The sequence below is a fragment of the Phyllostomus hastatus genome, unplaced genomic scaffold (genome assembly GCF_019186645.2).
Source record: "Phyllostomus hastatus isolate PE091 unplaced genomic scaffold, TTU_PhHast_1.1 phas_contig_86, whole genome shotgun sequence".
Taxonomy (NCBI): Eukaryota; Metazoa; Chordata; class Mammalia; order Chiroptera; family Phyllostomidae; genus Phyllostomus; species Phyllostomus hastatus.
In genome coordinates, this window is record NW_025333977.1 from 87,423,715 (window position 1) to 87,448,813 (window position 25,099).

The window sequence follows — 25,099 nt, forward strand, 5'->3', positions numbered from 1 at the left end:
AACTTCTGCAGAGAAATACTAAATCCCAAAAATTGCACTTTGTCTTGGGCAGCAATGCCCAGGAGTTCTCAACACAGAACCCTTCAGTCCTCCTCTCTCTAGACTTGGTCTCCTGGAGGTCACTTGTGCTGTATGGCACCAAACCAGTGTGTGTCCTTCACTCATTTCAAACCATAGGGAAACCTCTTGGGGGTTGTTCTTTTCATTTGCAGAAGGCAAGTTTCGTTCTAAAAGTGGTTCTTACTTTGAAGCTACATAAATTTGACACGACATTAAGGTGTAGCCAGTTTCTAGTGTTAGGAATTACTTCTGGTTTTAGATTATAATAGGCCTCATTTTCTCTCTTTTATTTTTTATTTTTATTTTTTAAAAAGATTTTATCTATTTATTTTTAGAGAGAGGGGAAGGGAGAGAGAGAGAGAAGGAGAGAAACATCAGTGTGTGGTTGCCCTCTACTTGGAGACCCGGCCTGTAACCCAGGCATGTGTCCTGATTGGGAATTGAACCGACAACTCTGTTTTGCAAGCCCACGCTCAATCCACTGAGCTTTACCAGCCAGGGCCATTTCCTCTCTTTTAGATTTGTTACCAGGGCATCACGGAGAAAGGGAGTCATGTTCAACTCCTCTCTCATCTAGTTTAAAACTTAACTACTTGAGAAAGCTTGATGGTTATCTCCATAAACCAACTACACAGCATCTACCAGCTGGGCTTTTTATTTGTTAATTGGATGATAGGTGTACTGACTCAGATACTTCAGAATTTGTGTTTATTATAGTGGTGCTCAGCCTTTATCATGTCAGGATCCCCTGGATGCTTATAAAAATATGCTGCTGGGTCCCATCCCCCAAGTTTCTGATTCAGTAGGTCTGCAGTGGGGCTGGAGTATTGGCATTTGTTACGAGTTTCTGGGTCATGCTGATGCTGCAGGAACCACGCTTTGAGATTCTTTGGTTTATGACATTCTTTTTTTTTTTTAAATTTTATTTTAATCATTGTTCAAATACAGTTTTCTCCTTTTTACTCCCAATCCAGCTGGTTTATGACATTCTTATCACTGGTCTATGCATGTTTGTTCAGATGGTTTTAGTAAGAGAATAAGAATCCATGGGAGCCCACACTCAAGATAAAAATTCAGACCTTGACAATCATTTACGTGTATTTATGTGGTTCTTTCCTAACTCATCCTTCATTTACCCATTCTGAACTCTGTGTTCATTATTCTCTCACTTTTTGTAATTTTTTTTGTAGCTACTCCTTAATAATAGGGTATGGAAGTTCCCTTCCATTTTCAATTTACTCAAGCTTTAAATCATGTGCTTATGTTGATTTTGTCAAACATTTTATCTGCATTTATTGAGGTAATTTTTTATTTTTTCTTTTTAAAAATTATTGCATTAAGGAACATTTATAGGGTTTTTTTACAAATAATAATTTATCCTTACATACCTTGGATGAGCCTAACTTGGTCAAAGTGTATTATCTTATTTTTAATACACTGTTAGATTTGATTTATTAACATATTGTTCAGAATGTTAACTGTGTATTCATGAGTGAAACGGCCTGATTTTTCTTTCTCATTTTGATTGTATATGGCATTGGTGCCAGAATTCAGAATGTTCTGGGGAGCTTTCTTTCTCTTCTATTTTTCAAAAGAGTTTAAGTAACTTTGAGATGATGTATTTCTTCAGTTTGGTTGGTTATTTATATAAAATTGTCTGAGACATGTTTTCTTTATGGGAAATTTTTAATCAGTCTTCCATTTCCTTTTAACTTAGAACTTTCTACATTTTTTTAGTAAATTACATTTTCTTTACAAATTCCATTTCACCTAATTTTTCAAATGTTTTGGAATATGGTTGTTGATAGTATTATTTTATAATTCTTTTAATGGTTGTTTTATCTGTAATCATGTCCACTCTTCATTTTCATTCATATTTTCATTTATTTGTGCTTTAATTGTTTTTATATAATCAATTTTACTAGATGCTTATTTATTTTATTGGTATTATTTCTTCAAACAATGCAGTGTTTACTTTTTTTATTTTCTTTATTATATATGTTTATTTCAATTGCATTAATTTCCATTCATATTTATTATATCTTTCCACTTTCTTTGGGCTTGTTAATTTTCAGTCACATATCAGTTTAATATGAATATGTAAGTATTTATGTATGTATTTAAGATTAAACATTTCCTTAAAAAACAGTGTGGTTGGTTCAGCCCATTAGTTCTAATATATAGTATTTGTCATTTTTGTTAATGTTTAATTTTTTAAACATCCATTATGTTTTTTGAACCTTTGAGTATTTAACAGTGTGTTTTTAAGTTTTCAGATAAGCAGGAATTTTAACTCATTTTCTAATTAACTTCTAACTCAATTGCTCTCTGGCCAGGGATCCTAGTGACATTGCTGTCATTCAGTGAAAACTGATCCACATGCTATAATCTCCCAGTACATTCTTACTATTAATCATTTACCAGGTATCTTTTTAAATAAATTAAAAGTAAGAAAAAAGATTTTTTACCTTTATTCATTCCCTCACCACTTTTCCTTTATATAATAGATCCATGTTTCTGATGTATGTCATTTTTCTCCTGTTGAAGAACTTATTTTATGGTTTATTGCAGGGCATTTTTGCTGGCAATGAACTCCTTCAGTTTCTTCTGTCTCAGGAAGTCTTTATTTCTGCTTTACGCTTTTTTGGAGATATATTTCACATACCATAAAATTCACCCTTTTAAATTATACAATTCAGTTGTTTTAGTATACTTACAAGATTGTTCAACATCACCACGGAACTTTCAGTCAAGATGGTGTAATATATAAACACGGCTCATGTCCTCACACAACCACGTCAAAATTACACCTAAAGTATAGAACAGCCATCATTCAGAAACATCAGAAATCGAGTTGAATGGAAGTCTGAAAATTACAGAATTAAAGAAACCACATCCGTCCAGATTGGTAGGAGGAGTGTAGATGCAGAACAGGCTGGTCCCACATCCATATGTGGTAGATAAAAATTTGGGAGGCATATCTCAGGAGCAAGGAGTCCCAGCCCCACACCAGGTCCCATAGCCCAGAGTTCCAGTGCCAGGAAGATAAATCCCCATAATTTCAGGCTGCAAAAACTAGTGGGCATTGAGTCAGTGGAAGAAACTTCTGGAGTCCTAAGCAGGTCCCTTCAAGAATCCACACACAGACTTACTCAGACTCACTTCCTCTGGGCTCTAGCACCAGGGAGCAGCTTAAAAGGCACCAAAGAGGAACTGAAGTATCTGACATCAAAGCAGGAGCTAGGGGATAGCTTTCTCCCAGACAGAAAGGCAGGTAGAGGCCATTGTCTCTTTTCTGAGCCCTTCCCCCACAGAGTCACTGAGCCAGGAGGGGGTTGCCATATCTGAGACTCCATCAACCTGGCAAACACTGTTTGTCTTGCCCTGGAGATGCCCTGAGACTCTGTCCCACCCAACTTATAGGTCCACCAACCCGTTAACCATGACCTTTCTGTATGAATGGCTGGTTTTGGCTCATGCTTCATAATTTCATAAATCCTATCAAACAAACAACAGCTGGCCTCAGTAAGCCCCCAGTCCCCATACTGCTTGGTAATTAGCCCCAGACCTGACACTAGCAACAGCAACTAGCCTAGATTCACAGTTTAACTTTACCTGGGAATCTCCAAGCCAAGCACAAGTAGCAACCATCTCATATTCCTTTAGAGCTCATGCAGGGTGGCCCAGGGCAGAACACAGGTAGGGGCTGACTTTGACCTGCACCACCTGGGAAAACCCAGAGCCTGCACACCCAGTGAATAGCTACTGACCATGTCAGAGCACTACCACCCCGCCCCCTCACAGCTAATCCTCTCTGGAGGGTGTAGACTGTCAGTGGTCATAGCTAGTCCTTGCAGCTGACTGGCCTGGGTAAATCCCTCCCATTGACCTGCCAACAGCAATCAAGGCTCAACTACCAGAAGGTGAAGTACTCAGCCCACATTAATGGTGAACTTTGAATACCCAGCATGGGTGACTAGGGAGGTTGTGCCACTGGACCCTCTAGGACACCAACTATATTAGGCCATGATACCAAGACAGAGTCATAACAGCTCTACTTAATACATAGAAACAAACACAGGGAGGCTGCCAAAACAAGGAGATAAAGAAACATGGCCCAAATGAAAGAACAGATCAAAAGTCCAGTAAAAGAACTAAACAAAATGGAGAGAAGCAATTTATCAGATGCAGAGATCAAAACACTGGTTATAAGAATGCTCAAGGAACTTAGTGAGGACCTCAACAGCATAAAAAAATTTCAGTCAGAAATAATGGATATACTAATGGAAATAAAGAACACTTACAGGGAAACAACAGTAGAGTGGATGAAGCCAAGAAATAAATCGATGATTTGGAACATAAGGAAGTGGAAAAAAACCCTCAAACAACCAGTCAGAACAAGAAGAAGAAGAAGAAATAAGCCAAAAAAACAAAGACAATTTAAGCAGCCTCTGGGACAACTTCAAGTATTCCAACATTCGCATCATAAGAGTGACAGAAGGAGAAGAAAAAGAGCAAGAAATTGGAAATCTGTTTGAAAAAATAATGAAAGATAACTTCCCTAATTTGGTGAAGGAAATAGACATGCAAGCCCAGGAAGCACAGAGAGTCCCAAACAAGATGGATGCAAAGAGGCCTACTCCAAGGCACATCGAATTAAAATGCCAAAGGTTAAAGATAGAGAATCTTAAAAGCAGCAAGAGAAAAGCAGTTAGTTATCTACAGGATAGTTCCCATAAGACTGTCAGCTGATTTCTCAAAAGAAACTTTGCATGCTAGATATGATTGGCAAGGAATATTTGAAGTCATGAAAAGCAGGGACCTATAACCAAGATTGCTCAACCCAGCAAAGCTATCAGTTAGAATCGAAGGGCAGATAAAGAGCTTCCCAGACAAGAAAAAATTAAAGGAGTTCAGCATCACCAAACCATGATTATATAAGAATTACAGGGACTTATTTAAGAAAAAGATCAAAACTATAAACATATGAAAAATAAAATGGCCAAAAAATACATCTCTACCAACTATTGAGTCCAAAAAACAAACTAAGCAAACAAGAAAAACAGAGACAGAATCATGGATATGGAGAGCATTTTGATGGTTGCCAAATGGGAGAGGTTGTAGAGGAATGGGTGAAGAGGTGAGGGGATTAAGAAGTATAAATAGATAGTTACAGAATAGACATGGGGATGTAAAGTACAGTATTGGGAATGGATTAGCCAAAGAACGTACACACATGGCCCATGGACAATGATGTGGGGATTGCCTGAGGGAGTAGGGAATGCTGGGTGGAGGGTGACAAAGGAAGAAGAAATCAGGACAGCTGTAATATCATAATCAATAAAATACAGTAAAAAAACCCCCACATCACCACTATCTAATTCCAGAACATTTTGATCATCCCCATAAGAAACCCCGTACCCATAATAGTCACTCCCAATCATCTTTCCCCTAGCCCTGGAAACCACTAATCTACATTTTTTAATGGATTTATCTTTTCTAGGTATTACATATAAATGGAGTCATACAATGCATGTCTTTGTGTCTAGCTTCTTTTACTTAGCATGATGTTTTCAAAAGTTCATCCATGTTCTAGCATGTCTCAATATTTCATTATTTTTTATGGTCACATAGTATTCCATTACATGGATATACAGATATTATTCATCTACTCATCAGTCGATGGAAATTTGAATTGTTTTGTATTTTTTGTCTATTATAAATAATACTGCTGTGCACCTTCATGTACAGATTTTTGTGTGGACATATGTTTTTCAGTTCTCTTGGAGAGAGTTTCTCTCTAGGAGTCAAATTGCTAGGTCACATGGTAACTCTATGTTTCACTTATTGCAAAACTCTCAGACTGTTTCAAAAGCATCTACACTGTTTTGCATTCCCTACAGCAATATATGATGGTTCCAATTTCTCCACACCACTTTGCCATCACTTGTTACCATCCATCTTTTTTATTATTGCCATCCTAGTATACATGAGGTAGTATATATACATCATTGTCGTTGTGATTTGCATTTGTCTAATTATGGAGTTTTAGCATCTTTTTATGTCCCTTAGTCATTTGTGTATCTTGTGGAGAAGTGCCTATTCAGATCCTTAGCTCATTTCTAAACTGAGTTATCTTTTTATAATTTATTATAGACATTATTTTTAATGTATATTTATTGATTTATAAGAGATCTCTATATATTCTGGAGACTAGACCCTTATCAGATACATGACTTGCAATTTTTTTTCCTATTCTGTGGGATGTCTTTTTACTTTCTTAATGTATCTTTTGAAACACAAAAGTTTTAAATTTTGGTATTTTCACTTTTGAATAATGATTTTACTAGGTGGTAAAACCCTAGGTCCTAGGTTGGTGGGGTTTTTTTCTTTCAACACTTCAAAGATTTCAGTCCATTCTCTTCTTGCATGAATAGTTTCTCAGTATAGGTTTACTGTAATTATTGTCATTGTTCTTTAGTAACTAAGGTGTGGCTTTCCTTTGGCCCTCTAAACAATCTTCTTTTTCTCTTTGATTTAATTTAAATATTATATGCCCAAAGTAGTGTTTGTTTGTTTGTTTATTTGTTTAGATGTGTATCTTGCTTAGTTTTCTCTAAGCTTTCTGGGTCTGTGGTTTGGTGTTTGTCATTAACTTCCCACCATTATTATTTCAGAAAATTCTCCTGCTGCATTCTCTCTTTCTTCTCTTTTGGTATTACAGTTACTCACGTTGTACCTTTTAAAATTGTCTCATATTCTTGGATGATTTGTTCTTTTCTGGATTCTTTTTCTCTATGCCTTTCAGCTTGGGAACTTTTTATTGACTCGTCTTTAAGTTCTTTGATTCTTTTCTTGGTGTTGAGTCTACTGATGAGTCCATTGAAGGAATTCTTTCTTTATTTTTTTTTTACTGTGTTTTGAGTTCTAGGATTTCCTTTTGTTTCTTTCTTAGAGTTTCTTTCTCTGTTTACATCTGTTCTTGAATATTCTCTACCTTTTCCATTAATGCTTTTAATGTAGTAATATAGTTATTTTAAATTTCTTTCTGATTCTGTGTATATCTGAATCTGGTTCTGGTTATTGCTTGTCTCTTCAGGCTATGTTTCTTTTCTTGCTTTTTAATTTTTTTGTTGATAGCTTGACATCTGTTATCAGGTAATAGGAACTGAAGCAAATAGCTGTAGAATGGGGTTTATGGTAATGTGGCTAAGGGTTGTGTTGTGTTTAATGTTTGTTGTGGCTAATGGTGTCAGAGGATTCACACTTTTTTATTGTCCTTGTTTTTGTCTCCCCTTCTGGCTTTGGGATGAGAATACATGGAATCTATAAGTTTACAATATTGGTTTGAACTGAAAAGAGTTCCCAAATATAAATTAGGCAATACATCTTCTTAGAAACCAGTGTTTCTAGTTTCATATCTACCCTTCCAGAGATATTTTACATGAGCAAATATATAAGTATATGTAAATATATATGCATATATGTATGTGTGTATATGTGTATATTTATAAATATATGTCAACAAATAGGCACTTTTAAGCTTTTTTATACAAATATTACTATAGAATATACACTGTTCTGTCCGTGCTTTTTAACTTAATATATCTTGAGATCATTCCATATTAGTGTTACCAGGAAAGCTTTCTTCTTATTTTTTTTGCACGATATATCATTGTATAAAGGTACTATAATATATTTAACCAGTCTCCTTTTGGTGGATGTTTATGTTGTTCCCAACTTTTTAGTATTAAAAACAATGCTACAAAGAGTAATCTTATTTGCATATTATAATTTGATACATGTGCCAACATATCTAGAATAAAATTCCTAGATATGGAATTGCTGGCCTACAATATATGTACATCTATAATTTTGATAGATATTACCAATTTTTCTTACAGAAATGATGTAGGAATTTCAGCAATGCATGAGGGTGCCTTTTTCACACATCTTTACCAACATAATCTGTTATGAATGATTGGTTATAAATTGTTTCATGTGCTATTGCTCAGGGCACTTTAGTCTTGAGACACCTGAGTTTAGAATTATTCATTAGTTTTTAGACTGCTGCTTTCTATTGACTTATTATTTGTGGTTATCATGGAGCTATTATATATTCGCTGTCAGTTTTATTTTGAAGAAACTCAGAGGCTCTGTTATAACCACAGTGATTTCATGTGGTTCCAAATTTTACTTATAATTGGCATATTTTATTCATTTTAACTTTTGGCTTAGTGCTTATTATTTTATCACTTATCTATTTTTTTATGGAAAAATAGTGTAAAATTGTTATATGATGAAAAAGTAACTAAGGTATGATTTTAAAATTATAGAAATCAGAATTTTTGATACTTTTAAAGTATCCCCCTATAACTGAAAATGGAGCCAATGAATAAAACCTTATGTTACATATAATTTTGGCAAAACTTTTGGTGATCAAAAGTAAGAAAACAAGTTTGTTGAAACAGAGACACACATATACTCTTTCACAAGGGAACAAATTTATTTTCAAGAACCTTGATGGCAAGCCTTCCAGGCTAAATGTAAAGCTCTTTCTTCACTTTGAGACAGTTGCCATTTAATGCTCCTCAGTTCCCCCATACAAAGAAAACATACCAAAGATTTCAGTCATTTACTGTATGGAAAAATTTCCTATTGTCTAGCAGTTATTTGAAACAGCAAATTAGCTCATATGGAAGAATAGGAGTTGGGTGCCTTGCTTGCATACGCATGTGATAGAACCTTTAAAAACTCAAAAAAATGTAAATTCCTCATATTTTTTATTAAAATGGTTACACCTAGAAATATGTGCCATGTTTAGTCAGTGGTTAACTTATCCTTAGGAATGTCCCAGCATCCCTTGGGAGACACAAATGCCTGTTTCAGACTTTCTCAGACTGTCAGCATAGCCATAGAGAAGATTATTTCTGAATGACATTCAGGTGTTTGGCCTAGATTTGGTAGTGGGACAAAATATAAAGGTAAGAAATGACTGTAGTTAGTGTTTTTTCAGGCACTGTTGGATAAGAAGAATAAAGTTCTTGAACCAAAGAAACCTCTGCTTTTTCTTCAAAAAAAGCCAGTGCCTCAACCTCGGCTTCCCACTCCAACCTTGGAAATGAGTTCCAATGTAAGTTTGAGACTTTTCTATTTAAAATGCTAAATTCAGCATTGCTGTCCATTCATTCTTAGGATATTTTGTGTTAAAAACAACCTAATTTAACACTGTTCACTTATGTTGCTTTTATTCTTATTTTCAAACACCAAACACAATCACAAAAGGGGCAAAATTAAATGAAATAAAATCCAAACCCAAACCTTTTCAAGAATAAAAACACAAAGAATAAAAACTTTTCCCAAGAAAAACAAGCATCAGAAGGTATTCCTCATATATGTCAAATAAAAGCAAATGATTGAATGGTAATCAGTTACTGTAACTATCTTCCCACATGGGGAAGTGGCTGATGACGGCTGGAGTCAGAGAGGAACAAAATATCAGAAAGTCATCAAACAGGATGGCTTCTGAGAAGGGAGCGGCTCAGAGAGCTCACCCTGACCAGGGCAATATCTTGCCTTCATACATCACACTTGGCTTGAGCAAGGTACCAAAGCTGGCTAGGATTTAAAGGACTGACTCAGACTAAATGAACCCACCATAAACTACTAGAGATGCCAAAATGCAAATTTAATGATTTATGGAGAGAAATATAACTCCTGGTGGAACAGGAAGTTCCTCTTCGTAGGTCAGCCCATTATCTTCTAGTAGAAGGCATTTCTCACAAAAAGCCAAATTGTATTCAGGAGGCTGTGCTTTGTCAGAGGGCGGGGAGTTGGCAGGAGGTCTCACTAGCGTGTCTGATGGGTCAGCTCTGTGGAACGACTGGGCTGCTCCTACTGACTAGTTAGGAGGTGCTTCTGGACAGCTTTCTTTCCACTGTGTGCTGACCACTGCCTGTGGTTAACATGTTGTCTATCACACGTGTTAGTGGCATTGGTTTTACTGTTGCTTTCTTTTGCATTCAGAGGTAACTTTATTAGATTTGCACACTGCTCTCTCTGCTTTTGACACAGCTATTTAAGGTGATTTTTATAAATGACTAATCATGTCCACTATAGTCTGATTTTACCAGTTTTGCTAAATTCTTGTGAGAAGCACTTCACTCTACACTCTGACATAGACTAGTTGTAATCTTTGTCTACTCATGATTGAGTATAAAAAAACTATTGCAAAAGGGATGTTATCAATAATACTTTTTGCTTCATGAACTATTTTGCTGGAAAGGAGGGTAGAGAAATCAAAATGGCTTAAATTATAGTGTTAGTATGGCAGTGGTTAAATCTTTTTGCTGTTGATATGATTTGTTAATATATTTATGATGCAAAATAATAATGAATTTTAATAATTCTATAAGTAAAATTTAAAATACTGTATGTTCAATGAAGGTAAAGACCATCTTTTATTTCTCTTTAATCCTTCTGGAATCCGGCATAGTCTCTTTTGCTTGATATAATTCTTCAGGAAAATATTTGATGCTGACTGCTATGCTTAAGCTGCTTGATTCTCCCTTTGTTCTTTTAGGAAGAAGAAGATATAGAAATGGCTGTTCTCTACCTTCAAAAGTTACTCCGGGGCAGAGTCATTCAAAACATGGTGGGTAGGGTCCAACCACTAGCCCTGTGCTTCTCCTTTGAAAATAGATTTATAGAATGTGTATGTACTTGGTTCCTTGGGGTAAATTCATCCTACTGTCTGCTGGAAGTATACTCTTGAATTATCTACTGATTCCCTTCTCCTGCCATAGATTGTCTGGATGAGAGACACAGTGTCAAGAAGAGAAATGACCTGCCTGTTGTTTGCTATAGTTGTAATCAAGACAGTGTGAAACTAATGTCTTCCTCGGAATTGCTAAATCCAGCAATTTTCTTACCTGAATTTTGATCATTAAAACATTACCAACCAAGTGGATTCCCTAATTTTCTACAAAATCATACTACAATCATTTGAGCTTATGCATTGCTGGCAATACCTGAATAATGAATGAAATAGCTAAATAATAACTGTAGTCTTGAATCTCCACTAAATGCCCACATTATACATTCTTTGCTCTATATATGTCATCTTATTTTTATTTTCTACCAATTACCCTATTTTACAGGCAAGTAATGTGAGTCTCAGAGAGGATATGACAACTGTCAGCAAATTCAACTCTGGTCTTCCTGATTGTGAAGCCTTAGTCAGATTATTTGTGCCATCAGAATAAGCACTCAATTTAAAAAGTGGACTGACACAAAGCCCCCTAAATTTTTTTTCTCCCCGGACAGTTATAACTCCTAAGAGACCCAGTTATGAAGAGTAAGTCCAGGGAAGCTGGGTGAGCATTTTGTGTTCAGCATTATTCCTTACTTTCCTTGTGGTGTTTCTGCAAAAGAAATGCCACAGTTCAGACAGCACATTGTGTATTACAAACCAAGGGCAGATCTATTGGAAAAGAAAATAGAGCCATGAGATATACCATCCCCAGGTTTCTTAGGGAAGGAAGAGCCTGGGAAATAAAAGGAAGTTCAAGTTTGTTAATATGATCCTCTAGTTATCATGTTATCTTTGAAAGGCATTTTAAGAAATTGAGTAAATAGTTAACTGATAACTAAGCTCCTGTGCCTGAGAAGCTGAAGGTGTAGAAAAGCTGGCTGACCTCACTCTGTGGAACGTGTCTGCTCTGTGATCACAAAGGCAAAGCAGAACCCGCTCTTTGTAAGTCATTGCATGCGAGTCCTAGTGCCTGACACAAGGGGTGCTAATTTGCAAGTCTCTCTTTGATTTGATTTGATGCAGATGTTTGAAGGGAAAGAAAAGAGGCTGGAGTTGATTCAGGAGCTGCGCACCACCCATGCACTGCAAGAAGATGAGAAGCTGGTGAGGAAAGCGGAGAAGCAAGTGATTCTGGCCTTACAGCGGCAGAGGAACTTGCATGAAAACAAGGTTCTTTCCTTTTCTTTCTTGCTATGTTTTTGTTACATTTTCTCCCTTGATTTTTATTATTGCATGAGCAACTTTATAATAATAAATAAACTGATGAAAAACATTCCCTACAATCCCATCACACTATCACAGTCAGCATTTTTAAACAATGCTGCTCCAGTCCATAATCAGAATGGGGTGTGCCTCACTGAACTGAATATGATCTTATATTCTTTATTTGAAAAATAAGGAAGGAAGGAAGGAAGGAAGGAAGGAAGGAAGGAAGGAAGGAGGGAAAGAAGGAAGGAAGGAAATAACGAGCAAAGAAACAAGGAAGGGAGGGGAAAAATAAAAAATAAGCCTACTCTTGAAAAGGTTTTTCCCTTTCAATTTTTCTTAAACATTTGGTGACTATACTATATTTCAGTTAATGGGAGCTTAGCTGAATGAATAGTAATAAAAACAATAATAAAATGAGAAAGGAAATTTACTTTTAAATATCAGCCCTTAATTATGAGCTTTGGAGCTGTACATAGCTCATGCTGGTCAAACTGCACAGTAAAGGTGTTAATACCTCATGATATTCTGTGACTTTCCTCATGACCTCTACATGCTGCCCACCTGACAACAGCTGCTAATTGCAGCTCTCACCCAACAACTGTAAATGTTTTCCTATTCTGGTGTTCATCTCTACATACATAGGATTTAATGTTGTTAACTTCAGTGTGGATACACTTTTCTACCTCTGCCCCTTATCTGTTAATCAATGTGGAAAAGAATTAATCTGCAGTGTTTGGTGTCATAAGAAAGTAAACTTACAGCAAAGTTAATGGGACTCACTTTTAGTAACACACATAACTCTTGTGTTGTGTGGAATTGTGTACAGATAGTAAGCAGCTTAGAAATACGCATGACTTTATTCCTTTTACATGACAGCAGGACTGTGTGGCCAGAGAGTTTGGGGGAGCTTGTGTGAGGGAGAGGGGAGAAGGCTGCAGGCTGTGAGACCCAACAGAGGGACCAGAGAGAGAAGAGAATGTGGACACTGGAGTCTCTGAATCTGGACTCTGAGAGGCCTGGATGTGATGGAAACAGGGCTGCACTTCTCTGTTCAGACAGAAGAGCAAATGCCCTGGGAGCACCAGGTCCCAGGATCTGGATGAGAAAACGCCCCCTTTGGCCCTTGGAGGTTTCTGATGATGAGACTTTGGTAGATACACCTAAGCCAACCCAGGCTTTTCAACTTATTGATTCCATTTGGTGGGCATGTACATGACTGATATCATGTCAGCTAAGAGCTAAGGGAGGAGTTAACGGGAAGAGCTGTCACTGAGCCAAGGACTCACCTGCTTACTACCTTCAGCTACACCAGCAATGTGCCGGGGCTGGATGCAGTGGGTACTCAGGGATACCTGCAGCAGTGCCAATCCTGTTTTTCTCCTTCTCTTATATTTTCTGTGGAAAACAGTCCAGAAAATTCACAACTCCCAAACTGTGTAATGCATAACACCAGTGGTTTTCAACTGGTGTGCCGTGGTAGACTGGTGTGCCACAGAATTTTTAAAACACTCAGTACCTGTTAGTCAGAGACACTGACCTCTTTCCCTTAGATTGTCAAATTAAAAAATGACAACAGCCAACAAAACAATAGCTGTCTGGTATGAATGAATAAAAATTATAACTAATTTTTATCAGATTGGCAAAAAATACATTTTTTGGTGTGCCACAGAATATCAGTAGTTAGTTTATGTGTGCCATGAGATGAAAAAGGTTGAAATCACTGCATTACGTGACATGACTACAACGGAATCACCTTGCTAAATATATTTTTACTTCATCTTCAGATTAAATTGCACTACCTGAGTGTACCCTCCTTTCTTGCTGAGGGAGGAGGCTAGACATGATCGGGTAGCCATCTCAAGATTTTAAAGGTTGCATCTGCCCCCCCAAATGGGGGAGCTGTGCTTCCTGGACATGAGGAGAAAAATCTGTGATCTAAGGGCTGAATGATCTGTTTATAAATGTTAGGAGTAGTAAGACTCTTACCCTTTCTTTGCACCTCTCCCTGTTATATAAGTAAAGCTGGAGAAGGCAGGTGTGTCCTGGGTGGTGGGTAAGGTTGAGGATGAGTGTATCGGGACTAACAACTACACATGAATGACGATCTCATTCAGTAGCCAGTAGCCATACCACCTTGGAGAGCTGTACAGGCTTCTGTCCTTCAGGTACAAACCAGAGGGGAGCAGACCACAGAGGCAGAACTGTCAATATTAAAGCAATGTGTCTGGGAGGAGAGCTCTCCTCCCTTATGCTTGAGAATGGGAAAAGAAACAGGTGGAAGTGGTGAAGGCTACCATCTTTTAAGTGCCTTTATTCTCCAAGTGTCAAAGCCAGGTCAGAACGATCCAGGCCTTTATTTTACCTCAGTGATAATATAGATATGTATTTTTCTGCTCTATTTCAAAGATAGTTATTAATGACTTTGAAGTTGTTTAAAGGAATAAGAAGTGCCATGGTTTTCTACTTTCATGTTGCTCAAGATCTTAAAATTCCCCAAATTTGTGTTAACGGCCAAGCATTAAAAAATTAAAAAGTATCATAAGTGAATTTCTAGGAAATTCTATTTTGTTAAATTCCAGTGTTATATTTTAATAAAACTCTTGACATTTCTCTTCATGTCTAGGAAGACATAGAACTTTATATTCTAGATAAAATTGAAATAAAAACATACATTATGTATGGGCACTAACAGAATTCTTTGCTAAATCCTCTTTATAATTTGAGGACCATAATCCTTCAGTAACTGACTAAGCAATCTACTTTCTCATATCAAAGTTTGTGTCATATGTTTTTCAAGTAAGAACCCTTGGGATGGGGCCAGTGTAGAGATAATAAGTGTAGTAAAAACTAAGTGCATGCTGAAAATAAAGTGGCTGTCAAGAGTTCTGTGTAATCCAGTACCCCCCTTATAAATCACCATTCTTAGTGGAGTTTGTATCCTTAAGATCATATTATTTTTATTTTTAAGGTGTTACTAGTTGAAAACCATTTGGCTGGACTGGAAGGAAGGGCGCTGGCAGACATGTTTGACTTCCTGTCCAAAGAGCTGGTGAGACTGCAGGAAGAGAGGAGGATCCACGCCTTCGCCATGCTGGCCGACCGGCAGCGGAGGACGCGAGAGGCCGAAGAGAGTGGTCGGCGCCAGGTGGAACAGAGGCGCCTGCGGGAGGAGGACGAGATATTTAAGGAGGCAAGTGAGGGCAGTGGGATGTCTGAAAGCTGTTTGTAAGGAGCCAGGTCAAACCAAAGGAAACTCATGACGTGACATGGCATGTTTTTGTTTGTTTTCCATTGTATGAAGCAAATATGTATTGAGGTCCTTCTGTATGCCAGGCACTGTGCAAAGGCATTGTGGATACTTTGGGGGACAGAAAAAAAACATGGTCCCTTCTCTCCTGGAACCTAAATACTATATAACATACAAATAGAATTAAAAAGTATACTAAGTTTCATGAAGGAAACAAAGGGGGCTCAGTGATGCATTTTAAACAGGTTCTTTTGCTTGCTGTGTGGAGGGCAGGATGGAGGGAGGACAGTGGAAACCAGGAGACCAGGAAGGAAGCTGTTGAAGTAGTTCAGGTCAGAGTGAGAAACAGAAGTCAAATGTGACGTCCAGTTTCTGGCTGAAGCAGCTGAGAAGGTGATGGCACCATTTTCTTAGGTGGGAAAGCTGAGAGTGGAATAGTTTTAAGGGCAGGGGTGCAATCGGGAATTTGATTTGTATTAAGTTTAAGACCTCTTAGTGGAGGTGTCATTTCAGCAAATGAGTATCCATGATGGAATTTGGAAGAGAGTTTTGGCCAAAGATACAAACTTGGGAGTTACAGTACCAGGTTGATAAATTAGAATTCAGACAAGACACAGTGGATGTGAAATTCCAAAGTGACCAAGATGCAAATTCAAAGGAAATTCAAGAACCAGGAATATCTCAAAGCACTCTTACCCTCATTGAGATGATAGAAGGTTAAGTGTGAAAATTGGAGGAGATTTGTGAGGAAGATTTCTTTTAAGGGAGCAGTGCTGTCACCAATACCCTTCTCAAAATACACACAGAGGTAGGCCCGGGGGGCAGGGTGTAATTCTTTTTCCTGTATTCTCTGAGTGAAGGTGTCTGACCCCCCCACCGCTGCCAAGAATACAGAGGGGCGGAGCTGGGCTAGCGGGCTGCTTTGGAGGTGGGCACAGAAGAGGCTGCATGAGAGGCCGGCCGGGATATACTGTGTGAGAGTTTCCCAGGGACCAGATGTGGGAAAGAGAAAGAGCCAAGCTGGAACCTAAAAAAAACTCCTATTCAACGGGGTTGTCTGAATTGTTTATGTGGATACTTTGGAGCTTCTCAGTTAAAAAAATGCTACCTCAGTTTGGGGTGGTCTTATTTGATCTGAGATGTTAAGGATTTACCTGATTTCCATGGAACTAGGATTGATATGTGAATAGTATTTGATGTGTATTTGTTTAAATTTAAAAATTTAATTAAAACTCAAAGAGACTGCCCTTCCACTATATATCTTAAGAAGTTTTGAGTTACATATTGTCAAGTTAAGCTTTTTAACTTTATCATTTACAAAGTATAACAGCCTATAATAATAATTTATATTCTAGCTTCCTACCATCCTAATATATTTAGCTTCAAAAGGAGTTACTGAGATTTAGAAATTATCAGCAATACAATTATCAGCAATAGTACAATTATCAAATGTACTATTCCCTACCTAATATTACTAAGGAAAACCCAGCTGGATTGGGAAGAATCAACTAGGAGTGAGAATGAAAAGGAAAAGAACAGAGTAACCACCATTCTCAAAAACACAAGAAGGAAGAAACTGATAAAAGGCTTCTAGGAAGGTATCTTCCAAATGGGAATGACCCCAAAAATGTCAGCCATGTCTAGGAAGGGCAAGAAAGGGTTAGGATGACTCTTCCACCTGATGTAAGGATCATTTAAGTAAAGAATACACCCATTTATTGATCATTCAAATACCATTTATCATGTAAATTCTTTATCTCCCTTCATATAACCCTCTTAAAGATAAATATACTTACACATAAATATGCCAAAACACAGAATGTATACATTAAATACATTTTCAGAAAAATATAAATATTGAGAAACATAGATATAGAAAGTCATAAACATTTAAACACATATACTCTTGCATGCACATACACAAACATATTTACAAGTATAATGCAGTGTGACAATATTAGCAAAGACATGGAAGAACACACACACACACACACATATTGCTACCTACATGTTTCCTTATAAGTCACACACATACAAGCCTGTGTCCAGAAATGTGCACATTTATGAAGATATACAGAAACACACAAGCACATATATTGCTGCAGGTGGACCACATTAAACTTCCCAACTCTGAACTCTTATGAGATTCAGCTGTCCAGTTGGTTCATATAGGTGCAACTCCATTCCTGAATCAGACTGCGGGCTCCCTAGCGCAGGCAGGTCACACATCCTGTGGTGCCTCCCACAGCACTGGCACAGACCCCTATGCATAACAGACATTGAGCAAATATATTTTGATTGATTGGTTGCTTGGTTGACACTGAATTAAACTGGCCATCTTATCTCTCCCATGGGGAAAGCACAGGGATTCAAGGTTATGGCTTTGGTGTTTTACAGGTAGATATGGAGTAAACCTTGCCCTTTCAGAGTCCTGCTGCAGTGCCAGTCAAGAAACAGGTGCTGAGTTGTTACTGAGTCCATTCCATCATCTCAGATATTCAGAAATATGCAGACATGAAATAGAAAAGTACCCTTGCCCCAAGAAGCTCAAAATCTGTTGAGATAGAATGCATATAAAACTACATATGTTAACATTTGATACTTCCAAGATATTTACCTGTAAAAAGGGAAAAACCAAACTATTACTGTGATTGCACACTTGGGGGGCAAAGCTCTAAAGAAAAGGAAGTGTTTGCAGTAAAATCATGAGTGTGGAGAAGGGCTGTGGTCAGGAATAACCCACAGGGGTCTTCTGGGATACTGGCAGTGGCTGCATGGGTACTGGCTGTGGCCTCATTATTATGCTGTGCATTTATGCACTCTGTGTTTTTATAAATGTGTATTCTATTTCACAGTTTCAAGAAAGCCTTCAAAAGAAGCAGTGCAGGGCTGATAAGGCAGTTCAGAAAGTTTATGAAAGATCCAGGATCCTTCAGGCTTTCTGCTTTTCTGTCCCTACAGCATGGCCTTCCTGGCAGTGTAAGATGGCTTCTGATGCTCCAGCATTATGTCCCTATAAAATGAGAAATTAAAAATAAAAAAATAAACTAGGTTTTTTCCTTTTAAGAATCCTTTCTGGAAGGTTCTCAGATCACTTATGCAGGTATTCCCTTGGCAAGAACTATGCATGCTAGGAAATGTATGTAGTCTGTTCTAGGAACCTGTTTGCTCAGCTGAAATCCAGGGATTCTATTATTTATGAGGAATGAGAGAAAGGACATTGGGAAATACCTCTTAGGCTCTGCTACTATTGGTTAGTTTGACCAAGACATGCTATTGGTAAGAGCAAAGGCAGGATGCAAAACAGGATTATTAACTCTGAAGCCCATGATCTTTCTGCAGTGTTGTAGTGTCCACCCGGGGGGGGGGGAATCCTTAAATCTAAAATGGGTTAGATGGGTAGCAGCTGCCCAGAATACATAGGCAGGTGGATTAGAAACAGACTGTCTACATAGTAGAGAAAAGGAGTGATCACTGAGGGGACTACTTACTTAATGGACTAAATAAATGTGCTAAAAAAAATTGACCAATGTTTCTGCATTTTTCTTGTCTTGTTTATATTAGTATTCCTATTCTCAGTCACAGGGGGCATTTTGGATTTTTGCAGGTGGTTAAAGTTCACCAAAGTACTATAACCTCCTATCTGGAAGACATAATACTGAACACTGAAGAGAATACTGCAGAAGAACAAGCCAGGGCAGAAATTGAGAAGATGGCTAAGGAAATCAACGACATTGCTTATGAAATGGAGAGCCGGTGTGTACCAGGAGAAGAGGTGGTAAAACACATAGCCTGCTTGCTGTTATGTATATGTATTTTTTCAGGAGCTTAAGAGTTTACCACCAAGGAAACAAATACATAACTCATGTTCCAGTGCTCATTGCTTTATTAGCGTAACACTTTAAAAGCTAACATTCCTATACCTTTAAATGGTAGGAGCGTTGGGAATAGAATTTTCAGTTATCTTCTGCAGTATGGATCACTGTTATATTACTTCTAGAATACCTCAAAGCAGGAAGCAATGTGAATAAGTACATGTGACATCACTTGGACTTCACCCCAGTGTTTGGCTTCCATGTATAAGCTATTCTCTAACATCCTTGCCTGGTAGGCAGGGTAAATGAAGGACGAGGCAAATCTGAATTTTCCATGGAGTTAACCAAGCTCGCTAGGAATGTGATATTTCATATCACTTAATCAAGGAAAAGGCAATGTTGGGATTTTAGCAGTGAAGTTCCTTACATAAGTCAGGAGCTTCTAAGTATAAACTGACAGCTCAAGTAAAGCCACAAAGGAAATAGTTTAATTTGTTTATTTTTCAGTCGATCTCAGCTTCAGTCAGAGGAGATTGTTGCTGAATTGGTTTATAGTTTCTTGATCCCAGAGGTGCAAAAGGACTTCGTCAAAGAAAAAGGTAAGCTGATACAAATGCATCACTTTATGATTTTTTAAAGATAAACTGTTTTCAATATCCCAGAGATTTAAAACTGAACAGAGAATGGGGAAATTTCTGGAAGAGAATCAATGAGCTTTCTCATCTCAGAGCTCGTTGAGTCATGCAGATTCCAGAATATAACCACTTCTAGAATAGAAGGAGTGCTGTTCTAATACATTTGATGGAGTATCAAAATCCAAACCTTCTTTAAGGTTTGGAAGTGTATTTTGTGATTTGATTTTTTAAAAAACATAAAGTAAATGTTGATAATATGCAGGGTTTTCAAACCATGGCAGCCTTTTGGAGGCAGGGCACGTTCAAGGCGGGTGTTGAAAGGCTGGGGTGCCTGAAGGGCTTATATCCACTCTGCAGCTCTGCCTGTATCACGGGTATCTTGTGGTTCTCCCAGCACCATATCTAAGTGTAAATATGCTCATATAACATTTGTCAAAGTGGCATGTTTTGAAAGATTGATGCTTTTAGTCAACAGAAAAAAGTGTGGAAAGGAGAGGAAGAAGTGTCTTTAAAAAAAATTATTCTAGAGCTTTCAGACTATTGGTGATATACCTGATCCCAGAGGAAGGGGAGCAACCAGAAGATCAATATTTAAGTGAAATAACATCTGGTGGTTTCCAAGTTATGCAGGGAAATTCTGGACAGGTTTAAGAGCAGTATAGTATTTTAATTTTTTAAGATTTTATTTGTTTGTTTATTTATTTTAGAGAGGGGAAGGGAAGGAGAAAGAGAGGGAGAAAAACATCAATGTGTGGTTGCCTCTCACGCTCCCCCTTCCTGGAGACCTGGCCCACAATCCAGGCATGTGCCCTGACTGGGAATTGAACTGTTGACCCTCTGGTTCACAGGCCAGCACTCAATCCACTGAGCCACACCAGCCAGGGAAGCAAGCTGTGTAGTATTTTAGATCATGCAACCAAGGATAAAAGAATGATGGAGTTTCATTCATTTGAAGAAAACAAAGAAATATTTTACTATTATATATGATCGGACTATAATTTTTAAACCAGTACCCTCTAGCAATAGGTACTAGGTTCGTTTCCAGTGTGTTTTCCCATAACTAGCCATGCTGCAATCAATATATTTTACACCTGTTCTGGTCCTGCTACTGAGAATAAATTCCTAGCAGTTCATTGCTGGAAGGAAGGTATGTGAGTTCTAAATTTTGATAGATACTGCCAAATTGCCCAAGAAAATGGTGGTTCTAGTTCCTGCTCCCACTAGCAGTGTATGATAGCAACTGTACCAACAAAATTTAATTTTCAGATCAAATAATAAATATTTCTGTGCCGCTTTGGATTATAAATGGGATCTTGTGTTATCAAGATCCTTAAAATCTGCACCTCCTTTTATTTCTCCTAGGTCCTAAGTGAGGTCTCCTTCATCAGATCAATTCTACCCAAGACAATGGAAAGAGAAGGGAAACTAGTGTGTTCATTAGTTACTAGTTTGTGACCCTCTTCCCCAGTATCTCCTGCATCTGAGGGGAGGGAGCTGGAGGGGGGTGGCTTGAGCTGAAGGAATCCAGTGAGTCTTGTTTGTGGGCAACCCTGACAAGTCCTTAGCCTCTGCCCTGTACCAAGAAAGTCATATGGCAGTGAGCACACACTCAGACCTTTGTCTCTCTTTTCCACTGAGTGAACTATGTGTATTATATGTACTCTTTAACCCTAATTTAAGATATTATATACAGATAATTTTGGGATATCTTTTTAAAAAAGATTTTATTTATTTATTTTTAGAGAGAGGGGAAGGGAGGGAGAAAGAGAGGAGCGATATCAATGAGTGGTTGCCTCTCGAGCGTCCCCTACAGGGGACCTGGCCCACAACCCAGGCATGTGTCCTTATTGGGAATCGAACCAGTGACCCTTTAGTTTGCGGGCTGGCACTCAATCCACTGAGCCACACCAGCCAGGGCAAGATATCTTTTTTTTTTAAGCTGAGGGATGGGAAAGACCTTGAAGAGACCTGTATGGACATGTAGAATAACTGTAACTATAAACTTTTAAATGCACGCTAAGTTCTAGGGAATGTACTAAGCATTTTCTCTCTTTCTTTCTTTCTTTCTTCAGATTTTTTTATTGTGTTCTTTTTCTATTACCATTTAGTCCACTTATACTTCCCACAGCCTCTCAGTCAACACACTGTTGTTTATGTCCATGAGTCCTTTTTCCTTTTTGCTCAATGCCTCCATCCCTCCCCTTCCCCACCTTAGCTGTCACCCTGCTCACTATGAGTGTGTCTCTATTTTGTTTGTTAGTTCCGTTTGTTCATTAGATTCCACTTATGGATGAAATCTCATGGTATTACTGGGTTATTTCACTTAGCATAATGTTCTCCAGGTCCATCCATGCTGTTGCAAAGGGTAAAATTTTCTTTTTCATGGCCAAGTGTGTTCCATTGTGTAAATGTCCCATAGTTGTTTTATCCACTCATCTACTGAAGGACACTTGGGCTACTTCCATATTTTGGCTATTGTAAATAATGCTGCAATGAACATAGGGGTGCTTATGTTCTTTCAAATTAGTGTTTTGGATTCCTTCAGATATTCTCCCAGAAGTGGAATCACTAGGTCAAAAGGCAGATCCGTCTTTAATTTTTTGAGGTATCTCCATACTACTTTCCATAGTGGCTACACCCATGTACATTCCCACCAATAGTGCAAAAGGGTTCCCCTTTCTCCACATTCTTGCCAACACTTGTTGTTTGTTGATTGATTGATGATAACCATTCTGACAGGTGAGAGATGATATCTCATTGTGGTTTTAATTTGCATTTCTCTGATGATTAGTGATGTTGAGCATCTTGTCATATACCTATTGGTCATCTGTATGTCATATTTGGAGAAGTGTCTATTCAGGTCTTTTGTCATTTTTTAATTGGGTTGTTCATTTTTTTGGTGTTGAGTTTTGTAAGTTCTTTATAAATTTTGGATATTAACCCAGTATCAGATGTATCAGCAAATATGTTCTCCTATTCTGTGGGTTGTCTTTGTATTTTGTTGATGATTTCCTTTGCTGTGCAAAACTTTTTAGTTTGATGTAGTCCCATTTATTATTTTTTCTTTTGTTTCCCTTGCCTGGGGAGATATATCTAATAAAATATTGCTATGGGCTATGTCCAAGATTTTGCTGCCTATGTTTTCTTCTATGATTTTTATAGTTTTGGGTCTAACATTTAAGTCTTTGATCCATTTTGAATTTATTCTTGTGTGTGGTGTAAGAAGGTGATCTAGTTTCATTTTCTACACATATCTGTCCAATTTTCCCAACACCATTTATTGAATAAACTATCTTTAGCCCATTCTGTGTGCTTGCTTCTTCTGAATATTAATTCAGAGTTGAATATTAATTGACTATAAAGGTGTGGGATTATTTCTGGGCCCTGTATTCTGTCCATTCATCTATTTTTCTGTTTTTATGCCAGTACCATGCTGTTTTGATATTATGGCCTTATAGTACAGTTTGATGTTAGGTAGTGTGATTCCTCCAACTTTTTTCTTCTTTCTCAGTAGTGATGTTGCTATGTGGGACCTTTTGTGTTTCTACATACATTTTAAAATATTTGTTCTAGTTCTGTAAAATACATCATTGGAATCTTGATAGGAATTGCATTGAACCTATACATTGCTTTGGGTAGTATGAACATTTTAATGATGTTAATTTGTTCTATCCATGAACACAGTGTATACTTCCACTTATTTGTAATTTTTTAAGTTTCTTTCTTCAGTGTCTTACAATTTTCCAAGTACAGGTCTTTTACATTCTTCGTTAGGTTTATTCCTAGGTGTTTTATTCTTTTTGAAGCAATTGTAAATGGGATTGTATTCTTAATTTCCTTTTCTGTTAGTTTGTCATTGGCATATAAAAATGCATTATTTCTGGATATTGATTTTGTATCCTGCTACTTTGCTGAATTTATTAATCAGTTCTAGCAGCTTGTTTGTGGAATCTTTGGGGTTCTCTATGTACAATATCACATCATCTGCAAATAAAGACAATTGGATGCCTTTTATTTCTTCTTCTTGTCTGATTGCTGTGGTAGGAGTTATAGTACTATGTTGAGTAAGAGAGGTGAAAGCAGACATCTCTGTCTTGTTCCCGATTTTAAGGGGAGGGCTTGAAGTTTTTGCCTGTTGAGTATGATGCTGGCAGTAGGTCTGTCATACATGGCCTTTATTATGTTTAAGTATGATCCCTCCATTCCCATTTTGCTGAGAGTTTTTATCATAAATGCATGCTAGATTTTATCAAATGCTTTTTCTGCATCTAATGATATGATCACATGGTTTTATTCTTCCTTTTGTTTATGTGGTGAATCACATTTATTGATTTGCAAATGTTGTACCAACCTCCAATTCCAGAATAAATCCCACTGGATTATGGTGTATGATTTTTTGGATGCATTGCTGAATTTCGTTTGCTATTATTTTGTTGAGGATTTTAGTGTCTATGTTCATCATGGATATTGGCCTGCAATTTTTTTTTGTAGTTGTTTTTCTGGTTTTGGAATTAGGATAATGCTAGCCTCATAACATGAGCTTAGGAGCTTTCCCTCCTCTAGAATTTTTAAAAATAGTTGAGAAGGAGAGGTATTAGTTCTTCTCAGAATATATAGTAAAATTCACCTGTGAAGCAATCTGGTCCAGAGCTTTTGTTTGTTGGGAGTTTTTTTGATTACTCCTTCAATTTCACTAGATGTATTTGTCTATTTCGATTCTCCAACTGTTCTTGATTTAGTTTTTGAAGATTGTATGTTTCTGGGAATTTATCCATTTCGTCCAAACTGTCCAGTTTGCTGGCATTTAGTTAGCTGTTCAAGTACTAAGCATTTAAAAGTTACTTATCTCAGTTTCTTACAATAGCTATAGGTGTGTTCTCATCCTCAGTTAAGAAAATTAGTGCTTAGAGACATTATAAAACTTGCAGATTTGAACCATGGTCTGTGTGACTCCAAAGTACCCATACTTTTGACCACACTAGTGTGAAGTATTACATGTTGCTGTGTGATTTACCCCACATGAAGTAGCTGATACCTGAATAGCATAGAATCCACAGTACTTCTTACTGCCCTTTGCTAACTTTATGACTTTGGGCAAATTACCTCATCTTTCTGTGTCTTAGTTTCAGATGATATCCTCATGTGAAAATGGGGATATCAGTAAAACTCTCTTTTAGGTTTGCAAGGTGATTTAAATGAATAATTATATGCCAACTGCTTAAAACAGTGCCTGGCACAAAGTAAGAAAAACTGCTAAATGCTAACATCATCATCATGATCATGATTACTCCTTTCCAAGGGAAATAGGATACTTAATGTA

At 37.4% G+C, this 25,099-nt stretch overlaps 1 protein-coding gene across 2 annotated transcripts in view; it reads left to right on the forward strand.

Moving 5' to 3' along the window:
* CFAP91 (cilia and flagella associated protein 91) overlaps positions 1–25,099 on the forward strand; it is a 73,552-nt gene that overhangs the window by 39,205 nt on the left and 9,248 nt on the right. For both annotated transcript variants that reach the window (XM_045851468.1, XM_045851469.1), the window contains 6 exons: positions 9,077–9,193; positions 10,643–10,714; positions 11,897–12,043; positions 15,051–15,272; positions 18,937–19,085; positions 19,652–19,743. In XM_045851468.1, the coding sequence (XP_045707424.1) occupies positions 9,077–9,193; positions 10,643–10,714; positions 11,897–12,043; positions 15,051–15,272; positions 18,937–19,085; positions 19,652–19,743 (799 nt within the window). The remainder of the gene's footprint in view (positions 1–9,076; positions 9,194–10,642; positions 10,715–11,896; positions 12,044–15,050; positions 15,273–18,936; positions 19,086–19,651; positions 19,744–25,099) is intronic.